General features: G+C 44.8%; 1 protein-coding gene across 6 annotated transcripts in view; it reads right to left on the reverse strand.

Annotated features, from left to right (window-relative positions):
* The window catches only part of vav2 (vav 2 guanine nucleotide exchange factor), a 178,052-nt gene that overhangs the window by 29,100 nt on the left and 124,752 nt on the right, over positions 1 to 24,200 (reverse strand). For all 6 annotated transcript variants that reach the window (XM_053411318.1, XM_053411316.1, XM_053411320.1 and 3 more), the window contains exons 3-4: positions 15,809 to 15,867; positions 7,032 to 7,100 (exon numbers count right to left, since the gene is read on the reverse strand). In XM_053411318.1, the coding sequence (XP_053267293.1) occupies positions 7,032 to 7,100; positions 15,809 to 15,867 (128 nt within the window). The remainder of the gene's footprint in view (positions 1 to 7,031; positions 7,101 to 15,808; positions 15,868 to 24,200) is intronic.

Consider the following 24,200-nt stretch of genomic DNA (forward strand, 5'->3'; position numbering starts at 1 on the left):
AAACAAACTGGAAAGGCACTCAGAAGAGGGAGGAACCCCGCCAAGGCCCAACAGTCCCCTTATGAAACTGTGCTTAAAAAACTGCCTCACATGGATTTTGACTTGGATCTGCACCAAACCGCACACACTCATTGATATTGGCTCTATAGATGTGGCCTTTTTCCTTTTAAATCAAGATCGATGAATTATTCCCTGGGAAATTGGTGAAAATGTCAATTTGTCTGGATTCAATTCAAAAATGTAATTAGTATTTTTTTTGGCCCATGTCCCATTCGTCAATCAGGTTTAGTGGCAATCTGTTAGTTTGATTTTACTATAACTATATCAACTGTAAGTATCCTGAAGCTGTTATTAGCGGTTTCTGTTTTCAAAGTACTCGTGGATATAAAAGAAGCATTAACTGGATTACTTTGATACTCAACTAAACTTAAAAACGTGAACATTTTCAGGCAAGTTCTGAAGTTTTAAATCCCCAGCATGCACCTGTCCCTTTCACCTTCATTTGTTTTTTGATCTGGGTGGAAATAAAGTCGTGAATACTAAAAATAAATAGAGATAAACATGTCCCTCCACCTCTGAAACCCAGCAAGAGTCCGTCCAGCTCAGACGTCCTTCAGCAGGACACTCGTGGCCAAATCAACAGATGGCGAGTAAATGGAGGATTTCTGTTTTTGGATGAATAGCACCTCATCCAAATAAATCTATTTATGATCCCCAGCATGAAAAACTATCTGTGTGATTCTGCTAGAAACCCCTTGACGTCCTTATTTGGCACCAAATTTACCAGGCAAAAATAATTATCCATAGAGAAAATGACTTCTCACTTGATTTATATCCTCAGTAAACATTTCCAGACGGAGTTTATTGTCTCAATCTGTAGTTAAATGTCTTTTTAAATAGAGCGTGGTGTCCATTTTGTAAACTATGGCCACATTTAGAGTCACACAGACGATAAAGCACGGTATGCATTAAACATGGATACTGGGTGATTGACAGCTGTCCAATGGGGAAAAGGTGAACGTCCTCCAGCTCTCGATCAATATCCTTCACGTTAAGATCTCCTAGATTGAATATTCTATTCGGATTGTGTTTAGTTTGTTAATGCATGAATACTCTACTCAAAACAAACAAATAAAAAGAAAGTGATATTTTGTTGAGATATCTACATTTGACCTTCTACATTGAGCATTCTGTCCAAAACAGCCCTCCCATCCCGGTCTGTGTACAAAGAGGATAAAGGAGCTTTAAATCAGATATTCAGTGTTGTCGTCACTGGATGTTTGAAGTTGTAATTGAGGTGGCCTGGTTCACCGTCAGCAATGTGCCGCTTCTGTCTTCATTAAGTAAAAGCGGTTAGCCGTTGAATACCGAGGAGGCTGCGTGGGAGGACGATGGCCGACGCCGTCCCATCGTCCCTCTGTCTCTGAACCCGGAGACTCTGCAGAGTTCTCAGAAAAGTAGATGTTGCATTTCATCTTTCACTGAATCTCTGAGGGACAGTGTTGTGTGAGGGGAGGTCCAGTGCAGCGGCGTGAACATGACCTGAGGAGAGATCTGAGAGGAGCAGGGGTCTCCGGGGAGAGCGTGGAGGAGCCGGAGTAAATAATAGACTGAATAAATAAGGCTAATAAAAAATTAAAGAATAATCCGGTCGTGTTTCTGTCATCTGCAAATATGAGCCCAGAAAATGAAAGTTGTAATGAAGATTTAAGCCCCTCCCTTCAATATTCAAGGTTTATTGTCTTTGGTTAAAAGCTCCAGATGTGCACGCGGCAGTGATGTGTGTGTTTGTGTTAGTAAAAAGAGAGAGAGAGGGACACACATCTTCCTTGTGTAGTAAAACTGTTGCACGGCCACAGTTCTATTTATATCGCCTTGTCTCTGGGGCTTTAACAGACATTAATAAATCATTCAAATCCCTTTCCGAGTGTGTGTTTGTACGTGTAGGTGTGTGTGTGTGTGTGTGTGTTGCATGTGAGTGTATCACGGGCAGGGGCGAGTCCAGAGCGGGACCAGAGTCCTGGGGTCTGGTGAATTAGGTCTGATTTTCTGTCCGATTACACAGTGAGGGGCCTCGGGGCGTCTGGATGTGATCGGCCCCCGAGCCTCAGCTCCCGGGCCCCGATGACACAGAGTTACATCAGAGAGGGACTCGCCATGTTAAAGCCACTGAGCAGATATTACCCAGAAGGCTCAGCTGCATCTCAGGTTGCTGGTAAAATAATATTATGATTAGTTGTTGTGTGTGGTGAGGATCTGAACTTCAGGATGAGGAGGTGAAACACAACCCGGAGCCTCAAGCTAGAGGAAGAGCAATATGGATTTTCTGGAGGCAGATGCAGATATCGATATTACAGAGTAAAAAACTTCCGATATTGATATGGCTGATATTGATTTTTATTTTAAATAAGCGAGGATTCCTGAAATATTCAAAACCAACAACGGTAATTTATGAGGAAGAAACATAATTGAGGCTCAATAGTTAACAGTTTAACCGTAAACACTCATTATAAATAAGTGAAAATAAATACAACCTAAATATTTAAACATCACCTCACGGGAGCAAGTGAATGAGATGCATTTAATATTTAATAAAATTATCTTGTGTTCACAGGATACAAAAATATAACCTCTCGGGACTTTAGGGAGATTAAAGTTTTGTTTTCACTTAACATGTAACGTCATCTTTTCTGCTTCGTTTAATCAGTAAAATAAAACTATTCTATCTATAGTATATATATATAAACATAAACTCAGATACAGATAAGAGTCTCTGGCCAATTTTAACAGTAAACCCTTTCAAAATAAGAAATTTCTATGGCCCTGGAGCTTGAACACATCATTGAACCTCTATCTCCTGTTAATTCTGATATTGTGCTCGTGTGGTTTCATAAAGTATCATTTAAAAAAAAATATGCCACTTAATACCTCGCAGTAAATAACACAGAGACTGAGCTCCATCCATTTCCAAGCTATTGATTTTTCATGTCAACCTGCCCGAGGGATTAATGGAGCATAATAAACTGCAAAAGAGTGACAAAGAGCTCATGTGACACTGTTTGCTTTGTAACGTAAAGCTATGTGTGTCTTTTGCAAGAGGTTTAGGTGGGTGGGGGGGGGGGGGGGGGGGGGGGGGGGGGAAGATAAGTCCCTTTGCAACTGTGCCCAATACTCTCCCATTTCATGCTTTGTCAACTCCAGCGTGGAGTCATTCCAGACGGAGAGGACCGGGAGTTAGAGCGATGTGAAGACACGGCATCGCGGAGCCAGAGGGAGGAAGTGTGGAGCAGGTTTACCATTAACCCAGGAGACCTCAATTAGGACGAGCCCGGGTGTGAGTCCACCTGACTCACACACTCCTGCAAACACATCCCCCGTCCCACAGGAGGCTCTGTAAATATATACACATCCTGGAATCTCCACATCATTTCGTTCAGAGGAGTCATTTCCAGGTGCAGCTCAGTCTGACGGCCTGAAGCCTCGATCCACCTCACGAGGCAGCAGCTCTTCGGATGGGATATTGTAATCATGGAGATCATCTTCAGACCTCCACGAGTCAATCTGAATCCTCTCATGATGTAGACGGAGCTGCTTGGATGCAGAAATATCTAATAAATGAGTTTTACTTTTAAATACTATGATGGTGAAGCCTGAACTCCAGACTCGAGTCCTCAGAGGTTCATCGGTTCAAGTCTCTGACCTGCTCCGGATTAACTGAAAGGTGTCCATCGATCTTCAGCTTCACGGCCGGTGAAATCTTCCATTTAACATTTGGTCCGCTGACATGATCTCCGTTTTTCAAACCTCCCCCTCGAAAATCCATTTTCTATAGATCGCCTTTTTTTTCCCGCAGTAGTTAGAATCCTTTCTCGTCTTATAACGCTAAACTTAACGATGCCATTTTATAGATTTGTCTCTTCTGCTGCAGCCTCTGTTTTCCAACACTAAACATCTCAGGTGGCAACATTTTTCATTTTATTCCTGACACCATGTTATTTTTATGAGACGATTTGTCCTTCCCCTTTTTAAAAATCCATTAAAAGTGACTGTGCGATCATCGTTGTCCTCTCCATCACGGCTGCTCATATTCAATCATGCACGCATCAATATTCAAGGCTAATTAATAAGTCTTTGAGAGCAGGGGGGGGGGGGTTATTGCGAAGCGAGGCTCATGTGCTAAGTGTGTCCGACTGTATTAGGTGCAGGACCTGCTGATGAATCAATTACGTGTCTCCTCATTGATGAAACTAAATGCATACGTGTTCTTGGTAAAAGGTCAGGAGCGGCCGCGGTGCCGAGCAGCATGATTAATTCAACAGGACCCAGGCCTCGGCACCTTCAGGTTACACAAAGAGCACCGTGAGGCGATAGCACCGAAACATGTCAGAGAAACAGATGAGCTCCGGCTGCTGCAAGGTTACAGGGGCTGAGGCCCGGGGCTGGACAGAGGAGACTTCACAGGGTCGAGGTGTGAGGAGAAGGAAACATAAAGTATCGCCTATAAGGAAAAATACTCTATATCTCAGGGTTATATTGTTTGGTTTACTGGTGGATTATTGAATTTGTATTTGGGGTAAAATAGAGAACAAGCGGGAGATCTTTGATATTTAGCTCGGGACGGGATATGCACCAAGAAAGAACTCGTAACATTTTGTCGTGTATCCGAACAAAAGGAGCCAATTCTCATTTCCCTTTCTTTAACGTTGCTTTTCTAATTCTGAAACTGTTTTATTAACACGTTTTCATGGTGGATGGAAAGTTGCGTTTCTGTTATAACTTGGAGAAGAAGTTCTTTGAGACTTTCCCCACAATCCCATGAAATGAGACATATTTTAAAGATTTCAATTCACCGTTATTGTGAATAAAATCCTTAAAATCGAACCTTCCTGCTTCCTCTCGTCTCTTCAGGATCAGTTATTATAATTATGACATTTTGCAGTGTATCCAGACAAATCCAATTATTTTTGTCACTTTATTTAACAATGCTTTTCTAATTTGGAAGCAGATTTATTAACACGTTTTCATGGTGGATGGATATTTGAGGTACAACTTGGAGAAGAAGGAAACTCTCTGATGCAACTTGCATCTTCTGCCCCTCCCTCATTGAGACTTTCCTCACAATCCCATGAAATAAGACATATTTTAAAGATTTCAATCCTTAATGTCGACCCTCCTGCTTCCTCTCGTCTCTTCAGGATCACTTCCCTGTGAAAGACTTTCAAGGTAAAGTTCCCTGCTACAGGCTCACAGGGCTGCATGTTTGGCTAAGCTGCGCTCTAATCCAGTATTAACCTGCTTGGCTGCCGCTCTCTTCTAGCGAGAGCACATTCCCCCCCCCCGAAAGAAAATCTCCATCATGTATTCAGCGGGCATGTACGGTATATCTCCAGCTCGCACGCCCGCCTCTCTCTCTCTCTCTCCTCCTTCTCTATCTCCCTGTGATGAATGACACCCGTCTCAGAGCGGTTAACTAAGCATCCTCCATTAATCTGAGTCGAGCGGCGGCCAACTCAGGAGACCCAGTGACTTCTCCTCCGTGCCCGGGAACAAACACACACACACACACACACACACACACACACACACACACACACACACACACACACACACACACACACACACACACACACACACACACACACACACACACAGACACACACAGACACACACACCAAGCCCGGCATCGAGCCACCGAGGCAGAGCAGCGCTGGTGTCACCATGGCAACAGGCAGAGTGACTGAGGCCCTTATGTAATTAGTCGTTTAGAAGAAATTGAAAAGTTAAAAAATCACAGTTCGTTTAAAGACGTCACATCGAGCTGCACGTGATGTGGAGAGAAGGAAAGTTTGCTCTCGATATTCTTCTGTGTTTATTGTTAGAGCAGAAAAAAGAAAAACACACAACACTTCAAATCAGGTTTAAAATGCCGGTGATGCACAAACACAACTATTCTGCAGCTTCATCAGTTATATTAAAGCTCTCGTGCTTATCTGCAGCTAAATCAGCATTTCTTCTCCATTTCTACGCTTTAACATCTCTAACTTCCATGAGTCTTTTTTGTGCTGCTCTCATCACATCAAGGAGGTTTACTCTATATGCAATGAACAGGGTTCATACACATTTTGACCAATGGATTTCCATGACTTTTCAATAACTTTAAACCAAATTTCCATGACTGAACATTCTGTGAAATCTCGGTGTATACGCGAAAAACTGACAAAATGTAGTATTTGAACTAACAATGAGAATTCCAAGGCACACAGTTTACCTTAAATAACACAAACCCAAATATGCCTGCTTATATTTTGAGCTTATGTCTTTAAAAGCATATGAATGATTTAAAACTCGGCATAAACTTTTTTTACTACTGTATTATCCCGCCTATAGTATATTCATATTTATATATTTGTATATATTTATCTTGCTCATAGTTCTTATATCATACAATACCTGTTAATACTGTACTATTCCATATATATTTCTTACTGTACATATCTATTTATTTACATTCCACTTTAAATACGCACAATACTCTGCACTTTACTGCCTTTTTTTTGCACTTGAGGTTTGATGCTAAACTGCATTTCATTGTATTTGTACTTGTACTGTCATAACAATAAAGTTGAATCTAATCTAATCTAAATGAACGACATGAGAATATGTCCATGACTTTTCCAAAACTTTTGGGATTTTGTTTTTTTCCATGACTTTTCCAGGTCTGGATAAACACATTATAAAATTCCATGACTTTTCCAGGTTTCCCATGACCGTAGGAACCCTGAATGAATAGAGAAGCATCAACTTTTTTAATATAAAACTCTGAAAATGATGATATGTAATCAATCACAATGTGGAGATTTACCCCACCCCCCCCAAAAAAAAGCTGGTCCCCGAAAGGTAAACCATAAAATTATAGAGTGTGGATTTCCTGATTGGAGCAAGACTCCAGAGATTTAATTTAATTAACTGCAGTGTCCTCGTGGGGGACATCCAAACCAGGTTAGTGTGGGTGCAGTGTAATTCATACTCACTCTGCCAGCTCCTCAAGGCTCCGGTACACATCATCCTCATTCAGAGCGGTGTCCTCCGAAGGAAAGGGCCTGGAACACACACACAAAGAGACACACAAACAGGAAGTGAGAGAGGGCTAAAAACGCTAAATCATCACACACACACACACACGCAGCGAAGGGTCCCGGGTAGAACAAAACAACCAGTGGAAGAAGCTGCATGTTCCATCTGTCGGGTTGTCACTCGCTGCTCCATCACTTCAGCGGCAACAACAGCGGGATGGATTCAACAGAGGACGCCATCAGTCACACACAACCGCGTCACAACACATCAGCACACTGCGGCTGACAGGTAAGACAAACGGAGACACAAAAAAAAAATGGCATCTTCGCACACAGTCAACTTTCTCAGGGACTTTTTTTCCGGTCAGAGATGGACGAGCAGGTGTCGTGTGAATCCTCTCTGGGAGTTTGTGCAGCTTTCAAGGAACCTCGGGGACAACGTGGAGAACCATGAAATATAGAAAATGACTATTCAGAGCCATCCCCCCCCCCCCGACATCGAATGTGTTTACAACATCCTGGGAAGCGGCGGAGCATTTTTTAAATATATGGACCCCGATGAACCGATCCGTGTTTGTAAAGATGTATTTCTCTTCCACGAAAGCCGCCTGCCACACATTATTTGCCGATTAGCGCTAATGTTGTGCACGATTGAAGCCCATTAACATCAGTGAAGCCGTGATCGGAGCTAATACCCAACCACGCTAACGTCTCTGAAACGGAAAACAAGTCGGTGTAATTAAAAATGAATCCTGAGGATGTCTTTGTGAATCGCTAACCTCCAAGCTGTGAGGGCGGTAAAATGGGACTAAAACACAATCTAATGGCAGTGAGCAGCTATTAAATGCATCACTGTGATTGTTTTGGTATTTTAAGAGGAGTGTGTTGTTTGATTTTATTGGTGTTTTTGTTATTTTTCAGCTTTTTGTTTATTCCCTGGTAGCAGCGTTTCGGCTTTTCACCGTCTCCCTCCTCAGAAGATAGATCCCACACGGAGCAGCAGTGGTTTCCTCCAGCAGTAAACAAGCCCTGTGAGCTCGACCTCGACTCCCCCTGTGTAATGTAACTACTGGACACATGATTTGTTTTCCCCGCTGCCAAAGAGCCACTGGAAACACAAACACGCAGAACTCTACACTGCCATTTGTCAGGAAGAAGAAAAGATGGAGGACGGAGAGCAGGCAGGAGGGGAGTGAGGGGTTCAGGGTCACGGGAAAACCGAGATGCGGGCTTCACCTGTACGTGTTTGATCATCACTTCTATAACAAAGCAGCTCCAGCAGTGGGAAGGTTTATTCATTGAAGTCTATCGCAATTACGGTAACACAATATCAGTCAGTCTTAATGTGTAACTTCAGCCACTAGGGGGTCTCTCAATCAAAGCAATATGTTTGATAATGTCTTGAAGCAGCTTGAAAATCTATCACGTGACCTGACTCCTGCACAAATCAAGTTTATTGATGAGGTGATGTGTTCAATTTTGATTCACGTTTCTCTTTTCACCAGAAAAGTCACTATTGTAGACAAACCAAGTAAATTTTTCAAATCTTCAGTATGTCTGGAAATCATCACAAATTAATTCAACTCGACCAGCTACACTACAGACTGCAAAAATGATACATGTGTTTCCCAGCTTGCATGACGTTATATCCCTGATATTCCTCAATTGATGCAGCTGGACTTTATGTCTAACGTCTCCGGTTAATATCGACTGCACTGACACGACTTTTCCTCGTGTGAGTTTTCTCTCTCTTTCTATATTTTTAAGTGCATTTGGGGAAAGTTTTAAATCGATGTCATGACTGCAGCAGGAGATAGAACAACAAGAAAGAGAATACATGAATGTGTGTGTGTGTGTGTGTGTGTGTGTCTGTGTTATATGTGGCTAAAGTGAGTTCCGTGAAAGAAACCAACCATTCAAAGCCCATGACTTAGACAACCTGCATCAGTGAGCTGTGACTGCATCAAGGCCAAATATCACACGTTTAAGTGAAAGTGCATCGTGAACTTTCAAAAATCAAGAGCAGCTTATTTTATTCTAGTTGTTTAAATGTGCAGCGTCGAGCTCCGAGCGTCTGTGAGAGTTTTGTTTTAATCAAAGCAGTGGTCACACTGAGAGACTGTGCCAGCCCGTGGGTTAATGAATGCTCAGCTGGCAGGTCAAAGGTCGCCTCGTCGCACACACACATAAGCACAAACACACACACACACACATGCAGAGATAGACGTGCAAACTCTCCTGCAAACCCTCTGCTTCCTCTAATCTGTATTTCATGTTTGACGGGTGTAACTTCATTAAAATCTCTGCAGGCTCAACAGCTAATTACAAGTATTACTATTAAAAAATAATAACACACACAAGAAGAAGAAAGAAAAACAACACAAAAACAGCCTGGTATGATTTCCTCGCACACTGTTATGAGCGGCTCAGACGGTGCTTTCCTCCAGAGCGCAATAACACCCCCACATCTCACGGCCCCCCTCCAATGAAATGAGCATTATATTATAAGTTATTAATGGAGTCCCGCAGGGCAAAATTTAATTACACAGTAGTTTGTGGGGAAGTGCCCGGCTTCACTATCGCTGCGGTGAGGGTTTAGAGGAGCCGAGCCGGGTCCAACGCTGCCGTGTTCATTTCTCTTAAATGATGCAACCAGGTGCAGTTGAGCTGTGTTTATAATTTCATCAGATCCGTGATGAGGCGTCTCTCGGCGATTGGATGCAGCTCTGTTGTGTGCGTTTCCTGTGAGTGTGTAACTTCCTGTTGGTTTATTCAAGTGTTTCTTTTATTACCTCTGACAAGGAGGTTTGTTTGAACAAGTGAAAGGATGTGGATTATAGGAGTGGAGGAAGAACCCACTCAACTTTGGTGCGGATCCAGATAAAGAGGTTATAAACAGGATATTTTTTATATTTATCTGTAGCAGTGTGAGAATGTGTGAAATCTGGAGGAGGTCCAAATAAAAAAAAAATCTGGATGTCTTGAATTAAAATGTGGTTTCATTAAGGGACTGTTGGCAGAGGTGTGAAATCTACTGAGTGCCATTCCAGCACATTGTCTGTTTTAGTGTTTTCTTTTTAATTGAAATAGTTTTTCTCAGCAGATTTAAATGTGTTGGAGAAACATTGTCATCGGAGCAGCTCTCTCTCTTTTTTTATGTCTTTTCTTTCTTTAGTATTTTCTGTGTTCATCCCAAACCACTTTTTTGAGCTTCATCATTCTTTAAGGCTACAATTCTTCAATTTTATGGGTCAATGAATTCAAGGAGTCTATTTAACCCGGAGAGTTTCCTATATAAATACAAACAGGGATGAATAATGCAAAAACAACATTAACGACAAACTAAAACACAGCAAAAAAGGTTAAAACACAAAACAGACACACAAACAAACGAGAACCAACACAAATGAACAATGGACAAACAAAAAGCACATGTGAAAAACAACAAACTTGTTCTGTGACAACTGATTTTAAAAGACAAAGACAGGAGGACGACTCAGAGTTTGAAATGTCTTGCAGCTCGTTCCCAACATGTGGTGCATGAAAGCAAAGAGGCAGAATCACTCAGTTCTGTTTTCGGGTTGGTTGGGATGTGACGTTCTCTGGTGATCCAGTAGTGAAGCTTCTGATGATCAAAGTATTGTGACTTGTCCAGTGAAGCTTTTGCAATAACATGTTTCACAAGAGTTCAACTGCTGAACACAGTGAATTACTTCAAATGAAATTACAAACTTAACCTCACAGGGTTTGAGTTCATGAACAACTAGAAAGACGATCCAAACACTTGAGTGAATATTAACTTGGAATTAAATTGAACATTTTGACCGAATTACTTCTTATTTATAAGAAAACTAAACGACTAAGAAGGTTTTATCTGTTTCAGAGGAGCACGAGTGGATGTGTGTATTATTTTGTGATTAAAAAGCGAAGAAATCTAATCAACAACACAACAAAAAGATAAAGAACATGTGTGTCCTTGCTTCCTCATCGCTCTTTACTCCTCAAACAACCTCTTCCCCGACTTTACTGCTTTGCCCTTTCTGCATTAACTCCATTATTCCAATAAACCCCAAACTGCTTATGTCAAGTTTCTTCTCCACGTCCCATAAAGCCGGTGATGCCGGTGCACGGGGAGCCGTTGGGCACACGCGCTCCGGACAAAAGCCTCTTCGACTCGGTCCCATTGATCAGGATTGTGTGTTTGTCGGGCAGCAGAACAGCAGTGGTGTGGTCGTTAGGTGTGAACTCGGCTCCGGTGGCCGGCGTTGGGAGCAGCTCCACGTCCCGGGGGCGCGGCTTTGTTTCTGCAGGGGTCGATAAACCGCTGGAGCTGGAGCCGGCTCGCTGCACTCACTGCACCGGGCCTGCTCCATAAAGCTTCCCCTTCCTCCTTTAAACGTGCACTTTCATTTCACACACACGTGCACAGGGGTGGGGTAACATCCGAGTAAAAGCCTTTTCTTTTTCTTTATTTTCACACCATTTGCGTGTGGAACTGACACACGCTATGCATTCAGTGGGCATGAGGAAGAAGGGGGGGGGGGGAGGATGTGCAAAGTGATAACTGCACTTTAATGTGAGTGGAGTGATTCCGGGGCATGAGGGGGCAGCGCTGTGATGACAGGACGATTAACACTGAGGCAGCTCGACCTTCCTCACTGCACAGCAAACCTCTTCATCCACTTTAAAGACAACGTGAAGATATCAACATATGTGTTTTTGTTCCAAGTGCAAAGTAGAACTGTGTGTGTGTTTGTGTAGAACACACAAACACACACACAGGAAGTACATGATGAGCATGTGACCTTGTCCTACAGGAGGATTTGAAGGTTTTAAATATCATCGTCAGCAAACGTCCTCCCTCCTCTGCTCGGTGTCTTGATGCTGAGCCGAGGTCGGACGCACTCTACGACCCCCATCCACAGCCGCACAGCAGGGATCAGCCATGAACTGGGCCAGAGGAGCGTGAGCAGGGTGGAGGTTAGAGCGGGGGGGTGGGGGGGGGGTTGGCTGAGGACGTTGATGATAAGCGGTAGGAAGCAGCGCGTTGTGGAATAACAGGACGGAGGATGACACCGTGGATAAGCTCGAGAAAAACACAAGGTCGGCAACGAGCCAGGTTCACACCAAGAGAGAGAGAGAGAGAGAGAGATGGGAACATGAGGTCACGACACAAAGGGGGGGGGGGGTTCCGACAAGAGAGAAAACTGTCATCGACTTTAGTGACAGGTTCTGCAGTGAATCCTTTGGAGATGTGGACACAATGAGGCTAGAGGTTCTGAAACCAGATCATATCAAAATAAAAACATGAAAACTAAGATTTAAATAGACATGAAATTATGTGTTGTGACGTCACAACATGCACGATGGTACAGAAGTAACAACGTGGTGTTTTAAGATTAAGATGATTAAGATTAAGATTAAGATGCATTTATTCATCCCAAACACATGCACAGTCATGCAAAGGCACACTCATGCAGGTAGGGAAATTTAATCTCTGCTTTTGACCCATCTGGTGCAGTACACACAGAGCAGTGAGCAGCCGCGTACAGGCGCTCGGGGAGCAGATGTTGGGGGAGTAAGGTGCCTTGCTCAGGGGCACTAGACAGGGTAGGGAGACTCTTGGATTTTTGGACAGATCAATCCAGGTTCGTCTTTTGTTGTCTCTCCGTGGAGTTGTACCAGAGACGAACCAGAGACCTTCTCTGCCCATAGTCCAAGTTTCTGCCACTAGACTAGGAGCTTCAGTGTTTTTTATGGAGGAGAGGAGGAGTTCCTTTTATCAAAGTCTTAGGGATTTTTAACATCATGAAAATGACAACGTGGGGAGAGGATATTAAAATGTGTAAAAGAAAGAATCACATATTTCTCACTGTACTTAGCAGAATTCACTGTGAGGCCTTTGAGGTAAAAGAAGGTTTGAAGCTGAATCCACGAGAAGAGAAAGTATAAGTGAAGTAATAACTGTACTATCTGTTGTTATCAATGTGTGTATGAGCATTTAAATGTCATCGTTTCAAACACAAAGCCTGGACTTGTGCACGAGGGGCTGAGGGCTGGAACGCTGACACAGTGACAGAGACATGAACCATTGAGGCCTGATTACAGTGAACAGACATCCCAGTGCAGATCAATGGGCCTCAACAGGACGTCAATGGACACGCCTGTGGCAATGTTACCCGGAGATTTAACAGAGTGACGGACTCTCCGGTCACTGGGAGCTCGATAGACGTCCTGTTGGGGCGTCTGTAGTTAACTGATCTGAGAGCAGAGAGGTCACTGTGTGGACATCGAGAGAAACACAGGCTGAGGGACTGAAGCTGGAAATGATCCTTGACCTTCGCTGTTTAAACAGATTCTTCTATAGGAGTTGATGCAGTTTGTATAATTGGTTTAGTTTCTGTATAAGTATATAAAAACACAAGAGACAGAGTGACCCACAAGTGATTCAGACGAGAGGGGACACGTTTAATTGTTACTGGAGTGTTACCTCCATTTCATTTTCAGACACAATAAAGTGTTGATCTGTAATTCAGAGAAGAAGAAGCATCTGTTTCCTGTTGGTCTGAGCCTTCTCCAGCAGAGACACTTGTATCTTCTATTCTGACTTTACAGCTTTATAACTCACTTGTTAATAATATAATAAATGTTTGTATTGCCCTTGATTGAACATCTTTAAAACCAAATGCTAATCAAATGATTTGAATATTTCCTTGATTGACTTGTCATCACGTGCATCATCTTAACTGGTTTTCTCAAATCATGGATCTTCCACCTGCTTGTGAGGACACTTCAAGATCAAGTGTGACTTCCTCCTCGAACCCTTAAATCCTCTGCCTGAGAATTTCAGAATTGCACTAACAACTTCTTTTAAGGATTTAGCATTAAACAATTCTGCTGCAACTTCTGAGACAAACAATGTATGACAATCACGATTCTTCGTTGTCGTTTGCCACATAACACAAATACAACTTATTTTATATTTGTTCATTGGCAATGGTGGTGCTTTTTGTTATCGTCTTGACCGAGAGCCCCCTAGTGGCCACAGCTACATATTGTCCATGTAAATCACTTCTTTAAACTTTATTCGATGTAAAGAAAATCAAATTCAAGTTGTCAGTTTGATCTGATTTATCTTCATTCGATTGCTTTTCACCCGTGACACACCCTTTGACTCCATAATGCACGTGGCCACCTGATTGTGAAAGGTGCCGTACATCACCGGGTCCGTGTACGAGTACACCTGGAGGCCACGGACATCCTGCCTCGTGGCCCAGCATGCGTTTGAATGACTTACAGCTGAGGTCTGTGAGCGGCTGACAGGAGCTCTGGAGCGAGACAGAGGAAGTCTGTCATGTGGTCGACCTCTGAATGGCGCTGACCTTGCCCCGAGTGGAGTTACGGAGGAGTCAGGGAGGAGACCCTTGAAGAGGGGCCGAGCGGGGTCAGTGAGCAGCCGTGTTGTGGAAGTGTTTAACAGCCTTGTGTTAGTGACAAACACATCGAGTGGCCTCGGAGCTCGTCACGCGTGTGTCATGTGTCCTTGTGTGTATCTGTGAAGCCCGTGGCGGTGACAGGGAGATAGGACTGAATTCTTCAAGCTCCATTAAGCACTGTTTAGATAATAACTGGGAATATGTCCTGGCTGCTGAAACCACTGAGAGGAAAACACTCTGCTCCACAGACCTGCCCAGTTTGACTCTTAATGCTCAAACTGGTTTTGACTTAATAACCTTAACGTTGTCCTCTGGAGGTCAGAAGTCAAATGTGACCTTAACCTGATGAAGACAGACTTCAATAACCTGTCCCCCCCTCCCCCCAGTAGGGTAACAGGTCAGGCTAACCCCCCCCGAAGGCTGGAAGGAAGGAAGGAAGGAATTCAAAGCTTGAACTCGTGAACATGTCAGCAGTCGGGTGCGTGTCCAGGACGGTGACTCCATCTTGTCTCTGCCCTCTGACCCACAGTCTGAGGATCTGAGCTTTAAATAATAGTTTACAGCTTAATTAATATTCAGATTCTTGTTTTTTAAAGTGAGTCGGGGGGTTAGAGAGTCAGGAGAGCCATGATTTACACCGAGGTCAAACCAGCATTGATTTTGACACCTTGCAGCCGAGTGGGCAGGCGGCGAATTGGCCGAGCGTCAGCAGGTTGTGTTGTTTTTATTAATGGCAAAGGACCAGCTCTCTCTCTCTCTCTCTCTCTCTCTTTCTATTTCTTTGTCACTCGCCCTCTCCGCCCTCTCCTCCCTTCATTTCCTGGCCGGGCTCCTAATGGGCGCGCTCCATCAACTCATTACTCAGATGGATAAAAATGGCTTTTTATGCGGCGAGCCACCGAGCTCGGAGCAGATTGAGCAAATGAAGAGAAATCAGACGCCCATTTCAGGCCTGATAAAGCAGCGCGGAGGATTTACTCAGCTTCTCCCTGTTATCTGAGAAAAAAAAAATTCCAGCCGTGGTTTTCTGACTCCTGACGCGCTGAGTCGTTTGAGTGACAGATGGAAATGTGTTGTGGATTTTGTGCCTTGCGAGATAACGGCGGCTACAAGCTGCAGCTAATTACAGAAACAAAATGGTAAATGGACTTGGAAATGAGCAGCAGATGTTAACAGCCACCTGCGTTTTTAATCCAGTAAATATAGAACAGAGTGTTTTCTCTCTGTGACAGCGAGGCTCTCGAGTGCTGCAGGCTGTTCAGATGATGAACGGGGGGGCGTAGCGGGTGAGACACGTACCTGATGCCTTTAATCTGTGCGATGCTGTGTTGGGAGATCCTCGACAGAGCAGAGATCACCTGGAACACAAAGAAAAAGATTTGTTATAATCATGTTAGTCGTTCTACATCTTTTAATTATTGTTAAACCTTTTATTTGCAAAGTTTATTTGTTTTGCAGGTTATTTGTTCGGTGTTGTCACACTGGGATAATGTCTTATTTAATGTGAACTGCCTGAAATACTTTGACAAAGCAAACGGGGGATCAGGCAATGTTAATAAAATATTAAAAGTGAAAAGCAGAAACCACAATAGGAACAAGAACCAACAAATAAACAGTAGAAGGCAAATAAATGATTCCATGATTTAAAAAAAAGAAACATCTGCAGTAAAAGTAAATAAAGAACAAACTCGACTGAGTCCTTTTCTGCTGCCAAGGTCTAAGAGTTCCCTTGAAATCAATTTTGCCACCAATTTCACACACTTATAAATATCAGATTGTTTCCATCAAGATCCAGGAATTATTCCCGAGGAATCAATGAAGAAACTTTATTTTGCAATGTTCAAGAAAGTGACAAATTCAAGGATCCAGCACCAACAGCACTTCTTCCTCAAGTACAAGTATCTCTGTCCTGTTTTTGTGTGTTTGCTGACGCACACTTTCCCTTTCTTCTTTGTTCCTGTGTTTCTTTATGAGCAGGTAACATGTGTGTCTTCATCTAAGCTGATTCATCGCGGCTCGTGAGTCACACAAGGCTGACGTCTGCAGATGGTGCCGCTTATTGGGGTCCACAAAGGCTCGTCCAGGAAAGATGAGGAAACCAGCACCCCGAAACGCACACACACACACACACACACACACACACACAACACAACACAAACCCCCGTCTCCCACGCCTCATTACCCCCTCCTGGGTGCATTTCCGCTTGCAGCACCGTGACCACGCCAGATGCCTCCTCGACAGGGAGGAGGAAACTGTTATCTCAGCCCCTCGTCCTCGGCAGGTGCCTCCTCCTCAGCCTCCTGTCAACCTCGCTCTCCTCTTAAAAACACACAATGTCACTGCCTCACAGGGTTTAACATTCAGGATGAGCCCCCACTAATGGCCGTAGTGAGTATTCAGTGTTCAGCGTTGAAGTGGTGTTGACCGAAAAACCCCTTTTCACTCTCTCTATTCAAGTTGTTCCTCGTGTTTAACATAATCGGTTGTGGAGAAGTGGAGGGATCACGTTTCCACTGCATCACGTTCATCGACATGGAACCATCCTATGGGAGGGTGGGGGGGGGGGGGTGATAAGGGGTTATTTCTCCGTGTCGCTAAAGACCCGTGTAATAGGCAGTCATGTTCCCGCCTAATGGTTCCAATATGTGCCCGGTCTACCATTACACACGTCCTTAACATAGACTCTAACTGCGCTCTAACAGCCGGGGCCCCCAGAAGAGACGGAGACAAAGACGGAGGAGAGGGCCCGGCTGCTAATTTAGCTGTTTAGTCCGAGGTTAGGCTGTTTAATAAATCACTGTGGATAAACCCTTTGTGCTGCCGGGCGGCGAGCTGCCCACCTGCCCCCCCCCCCCCCCCCCCGCGCGGCACCGAGGGGATCAGACATGGCCCCAGAGTCGTTATGAGCTCTTCTTCATGGGCTCTAATGGCCTCCATTGTCTTTGTGAGAGGAGAAGCAGGCGGTAAACTGGAGTTCAGACACGGACGAGGAGGAAACAGCCTGAAGCGGTGAGCAGGACGGTGGATGAATTTAGTGAAAAGCCATGTTTAAAACTGGGTGGTGTGATCAGCTGTGGTTGGAGAGACACAGAGCAGGTTGGTCCAGGTTCAAAGAAGCCCTCTCGGCTTGATGGGGGGGGGGGGGGACAAGACAAGCGTGCCAGGCGCCCGAGCTCGCTAGCGTGACTTCCACACGTCACGCCACAAAGTCCATTAATATTAAAACATCAACTTTCATTTAACATCAAGCAGGTTTGTTCCCGTTTTTTTCACTTCCTGTCAGCCTCACACACCATGATGTGATAAACATGTCTCCGTGTTGGGAGGCGGCCCCCGACTCCCTCTGGCCTCGCTAAGGAGAAGATGCTAATTTGCAATCTGTTTCCAGGGCAGCTGAGGCGGAGCAGAAGTCTTCTCACACTGACAAGCGCATGAAATGACAGTTGCATTTTTTTTATTTATCGCTGTAATGTAGGAGCTGCTCTCTGGCTGCAGACAGAGTGGAGGTGGAGACAGAGCGGTGTTTGATTTATTGAGCCTCTTACTCGACAGAAAACCAGTATGGAAGAAGAGAGTGACGCTGTGACCAGAGATTTACAGTCTGTTTGTCTTTGAAACACATTTTGAGAGCTGATGTGTTTTATCGTTCTCATAATGCGACTCTTCTCTCACGTCCCAGTTGTCTGATTGTGTTTCCCCTCCTCTTCCTTTGCCACAAGTTCAATTCCTCCTCTCGTACTGGGAAACGAGCCCGAGCATCGCCGCCACGACAATTTGCATTTGGATAAACGGTTGTGATTGGCCCAACTGGTTTTTTTAACGAGGGATGTAAATCTCTCTGAGTGGGAGGAGGGGCCGGACCAATCTGCGCGAGCGAGTAAAGACGGAGGACTCTGATTGGTCCCTGCTTTACCTCTGATTCACGCTCTTCACCCTCCTCTGATCCTGTGCTTCAGTCAAATCCTTTGATTCTCCTCACATTATTAATTTCCCTCTCATCTCGTCCTCCCCAGTGGGGGGGTGGGGGCGAGGGGGGGGGATCTTAACTCTGGGGCTGGGCAGGAAATAAAGCCTCCTCGTGAATATGCAAAATGTGACTTTCTCAGGATTTCCAAACCAGGATCCCACTTTCATCACCTTCCCAGTTCCTCACTGGTCTTTACTCGCATGGGACCAGAGGAGTGTAACTGGAGACACGTGTTCAGTCAGACACTGATGCATGTCTTTCTGCATCCGACTGACAGGTTACATTTATAATTTATTGCATTATAAGTTTGTATACACATGTTTTTGCACATGTGTGTGTGTGTGTAGCACAGGGCAGGGATAAGGATTGCATCTCTGGATTAACTCTGAGGCGACACCGAGTGTTTGCAAACACTCTTGTCCCCTGGCAACTCTGGGGGGGGGGGGGGGGTGCGCAACCGAATATGCATGGTCATCAGTTCCAAATCAAATCAAAACCTGCACCATGTGCCATTACCCGCAGGAGGGCGAGGCTGTGATCTGATTAAGGTCTGAAAATGTGCACGAGAGGAATTGACAGACGGTCAGGAAACACACCCGACTGCCAACTGGGTTTTTAGGTCCGCTGCAGTCGGGATGTGATCAAAGCTCCCGCCGGAAATCGATGCAGGTGCCGAAAAACCGTGCCAGAAAGACGCAGGATTAATGCAAAATGAATTAATCAAGTCACCATTGTGGATTTTTCCTCATTTCTCTCTCCCGGGCTCTTCCAGCAGCCGCCACCTCCCCAGCAGTGAGATATATTTATGGAAAATTCACACTTTGACAGGACAGCATTCCTCCGCTGCTGCCAGCCTGCTAAAGTGGTGGGCACGAGGCAAGAGGGGGACGGAGAGGGAGAGCCAGGAACAGATGGCTGAGTGGGAACCCTGCGTGCCCGACATCAATAATAGACACACAGAGGACGGCTGAGCCCGGCAGTGTGTGTGTGTACTTGTACTTGTATGTATCTGTGAGGACCATTTTGAGCATAGTGAGGCTGGTTCTCTGGATGTTTGAGGGTTAAGACTTGGGTTAGATTTAGGTTTAGTTTAGGGTAAGGGGCTGGCAAATGCATCAGACCAAAGAGTGTCCTCGCTAAGAGAGAAGTTTGTGTGCGTGTGTGTGTGTGTGTGTGTGTGTGTGTGTGTGTGTGTGTGTGTGTGTGTGTGTGTGTGTGTGTGTGTGTGTGTGTGTGTGTGTGTGTGTGTGTGTGTCCTACTGTCCCACTGCCTCCGGGGGAGTTTCTGTCATCTACAAACCTTCTCTTATTCTGTCTTTCTCTCTCTCTTTCAGATTCCTCTTCTGTATCGTGCACACGATTCTCACATGAACATGTCGTGTGCTTCACAGGCCACGAAGCAAAGATTCTCTCAGAGCTGCACGTTCATGCACATGAATTAAACGCTAGAAATATAAATCAAAACGAAAATACTCAAAACTACAACTTAAATCAAACGTATTCATGAAAACGGTCAAAGTTAAAAAAGGCATCAAACTGCTGCAACGATATCATACAAAAGTTAATTCTGTTTGCAGCCAGATATTAAACCCATGCAGTCAGTCAGAGGAAATGCTGAGAACAATCAAACACCTGGACGTGATTGTGTTGCATGTGCACGGCTTTGCCAAACTAACATGCAAATGTGTATCTGCTGGTTATGATCAGATACGTGCGCTGCAACGATAGCAAGGACGGGTGAATGAAATACTACAAAATGAAACTTGATAGAACTTGTGCTATCCTGAATTACAGTGAAAGTGATGGAAACAACACAAACTCATTCTTCTGGGATGTGTTGACATCTCTACAGGTCTTTTCTGCCGCTTGTCTCAGACCCGGAGTGAAACCTCATGAAATGACTGTGATCAGTCTCCAGCTCATGTGTTAAACTTGCTGAGTGCCATCAGGAGACGGGGACTGTGTGCAAATCCAGATCCTCCCGTCAGATTGGCACCTGTCACATCGCACTAAATCCCCCTGAGAGCAGAACCTCCAGCTGCTTGATTACAGTAGATGTCTCTGCGTTTGTCCTGGCCAAAAAAAACAACCTGTGGTGCTGCTCCTGACCCAAAGACACCATTTAGCCTCTGTGCCAAACAAAGTGGCTCTGAGCCCACAAGGGGCACTGGGGCCAGAATGTACAGAGACTGTAAGTTATAGCATAAAGCTGATGATGCTAAAGGATTTCAAACCCTCAGATTCCTGTGACCATCAATACACACGATAGATGAGATTATAGCCTACGGATGAGTTTTGGAGCTGATTTAGCTTAAGAGCCTTGAATATTGATTTGATGTGAACCTGTTCTGCTTCGAGCATAAAGGGCAACGGTGGCTAATGTGTGCAAACGCCTGCCAATACACCACAGCCGTGTCCATGACCCGTCCCATTACACGCTAAATCCCCATACATGGGCCACGCTAACTCATGTGGGACCACGCTCTGTATATGTGTGTAATCCCCATTGCGTGTGGTGCTGATGGGACATGTAAAGGCCCTTTTTCAAGGCAGATAAAGATGTGTTGCGGTTATGAGGAACTTCCTGCTACACAATAATGTTATATACCATATATATTCCTGTTAATCATAAATATAGACATTTATACATGATGTCATTATATAAAATTACTTTCGAGGGACTTAAAGATCAATGGAATATAAGAAAAAGATGGATTCAGGGCCCAGGCTTCATGAGAACAACACACACACACACACACACACACACACACACACACACACACACACACACACACACACACACACACACACACACACACACACACACACACACACACACACACACACACACACACAGAGAGATCAATGGCGATATGGAAAATACAGAAGCAGCAGCACAACAGAAATAACCAGCCACTGATTTTAATATATCTGACAGCAACAGAATTACTTCAAGTGCCTTCACGCACACTGTCATTATTCAATTTCACATCCAATGTGTTTGAATACAGACTCACAACAACCTGAAATGCATCTCAGTCTTATCACTTAGGGACTCTGATGCAGAATGTGGGACAGCAGGAGACGCCATTGATTTACCCTCCGTACATGCAGCGCTTCTTTTCACCATAAAACAAGATAAACGGTTTGGTTATGGAGGTCGACAGGAACGGCTCCGCGTTTCGGCTTAAGTAGCAAATCCATATTTTAAGCCGTCTGAGCCGTGCAGCATTAATAACCCGTGTAAATGAGCCCGGATCAAACAACAACAGCACAATGAGAAACAAACTGCTGCCACGCCGAACAGGAACCGGGGTCTAATGATTGTTGTGCGCACGCTAGCTGTTTTGTTTTTTTGTTGCGAAGCCGGTCCATTCATAATGAATGAGGAGGTTGTGTGTTTGGGGTATCGCTGCAGTGTTTGGGCTCGGGGTGTGGGGGGGGGGAGGCTGGGCGTGGAGGTGGGAGGTTTGGGGAGCGAGGAGGTGGGAAGGAGGAGCTCGGAGGCGTCTGGTGACTCAGCAGCAGGATTCAGAGTTTAACAGAACACAAACACATGATGGTTTCACTCGGTTAAGTCTCTGACACAAATATTACACAATTTACAAGTGGGTTTTTGTGTGCTTTTGTCGCTTCTTGAACGTGAGACTCTGTTTCATATCATCCTGACTGTATCATCTTTGGATCTGGAAGTGTTGCTCTTATGATGGAATTAAATATGACATAGAAATAACACTGTGTGTGTCTGTGTGTGTTTTATCTTTAGGTGAGAGTTCAATAAGAGGTTGTAGAATGAACGGCCCGGGTGTTGCTGTGATGTGATAAATGTGTGACTGCAGGAAGCCCTCATCACTTAGAGCCCAAAGGGTTCAATCACAGAGGTGAGTGATAAGACCTTCTTCTTCCACCTCGGCCTGTCTCCTGATCTCCTCCTGAAGGCACCCGACCCGTCCACAGGGGGACGTCACAGCGTCCTCGATGGCAAACGGGACAACATGTGTTTGAACAAGGCGTCTCGGCGGGGGAACACGGTGGCAGCTGACAAAACGGCAAGCGCTGGGAACCAGTGATGTACGACCCATCGTCCTTCCCCCTGTCGATGGGTTCTGAAGCCCAAACCGGGCCGAGGCCTTTCACCAAAAACACGGGAGCGTGACATCGTCTCACAAGGAGCTGAAACCGCAACTGTGGTTTGGAGACGGGAGCCGAAACACGAGGACAACAAAAAGAAAACTGTGACAAATGACTTAAAATCATGTGCGGGGCTGAGTTTCATTACAGAGCCATCACACAGGGGGGGGTTGTCAGTTTGCCAGCGTCTCATTGGCTGCAGGTTTACCACATGGGCTGGGATCACACACACACAATCTGTCCACTGTTACTCATGATCTCAATCCTCTTCCAAGCTAAAAAGGGACACGTGGACGTGTGCACAGGCATGAGTGTATTTGTCATATTTCATGCATGCATGTTTTTATGTGGCCCAGTTTTTTTTTGGAGGGGGGGGGGGGGGGGGAGGTTGACATTTGCATGCTACACTGACTCTCCCTCCTGCTGTGGTGAGAATTCCCCTGCACGGTTCACTGTTTGCAGGCTGCGACCCGGTCCGACCTCCTGGACCATCGCTGACATTTCAATCATGCACGAGGTGACCTCGGACCAAAGAACGTGGCGAGCGGAGCGTTAATGTCAATTCATGGTTAAATCGAGCCTGAAACAAACAAACAGCTGGAAGAGAAGTGACTCGGAGGCAGAACTGTGCAGCGAACCAAAGTGTGTCAATTAGGTCTGAATCACAGACACAGATATGAGCCAAAATGTTTACCATGTGGTTTAGTGCATTGACAGGAAAGCTTAAATCCGTGGATTAGTGGCCAGACATCACTTTGAGAAGATGATATAATGGTCTGATATAATCAGGGATACATTGGCAGGCGCTGTGTGAAGGCAGAGGAATATGCTTGCAGAGTAAAAGCAGTGAGCCAGAGAGAAATACATCTCCTTCACCCAAAACATCTCAGGCAGACGAGGCCAGAAACTTTTTTTAGTTTGAGGGGGAAAGAACTACGTGCACGAATCAATACAGACTATTTGTAGCGTCTTGCATCACGTCCGAGGCTGCAGCATTTTTCAGGCCCGTCAGACGTGTAATCTGTTGTGTCTGCTCGCTGTTTGCAGAGCGGCTTCCGGTCAGGTTGCCAAACAACAGTGTCTGGCTCACGTCTCCACAGCAAACAGCTGCTGCCTTCAGCCGATCCATTAGTTATCACACAGTCTTTCCTGCTCTCGTTTTTTTTGTTTTTTTACTTTGGGCCCAGGCAGTAAGAAAACTGATGTTAGTACAGGCAACAGGATGTCAAAGTAAAAATCCATCATGGTTCAGCACAATCCCCTGAAGAAGACAAGTGTCAAAACAAGTCCTGTGTTGGTGAAACGCAATGAAACACTGACACAGTCACCAATTAAAGAGCTGGAGCGTTTAGAGCTGCAGCTTCTGACACAAGCAAAAGTGAGTTTCTGGATTTTCTAGAAGCTGAATTTGAAATGTAACAAATATTCTCTCTGAAGGACGACATCAAGAAATATCCAGACATTGAATAAGAAACCTATTTCTTCCAGGTCGACTGATTCATGTACGAGAGTGAACTAATTCAGCAGCATCTGTAATAACACTAAATACTAAAAAATATTAAACTCATGCTTCCTCCTCAACGAGCCCTTTA

The sequence above is a fragment of the Pleuronectes platessa genome, chromosome 19 (assembly GCF_947347685.1).
Source record: "Pleuronectes platessa chromosome 19, fPlePla1.1, whole genome shotgun sequence".
NCBI lineage: Eukaryota > Metazoa > Chordata > Actinopteri > Pleuronectiformes > Pleuronectidae > Pleuronectes > Pleuronectes platessa.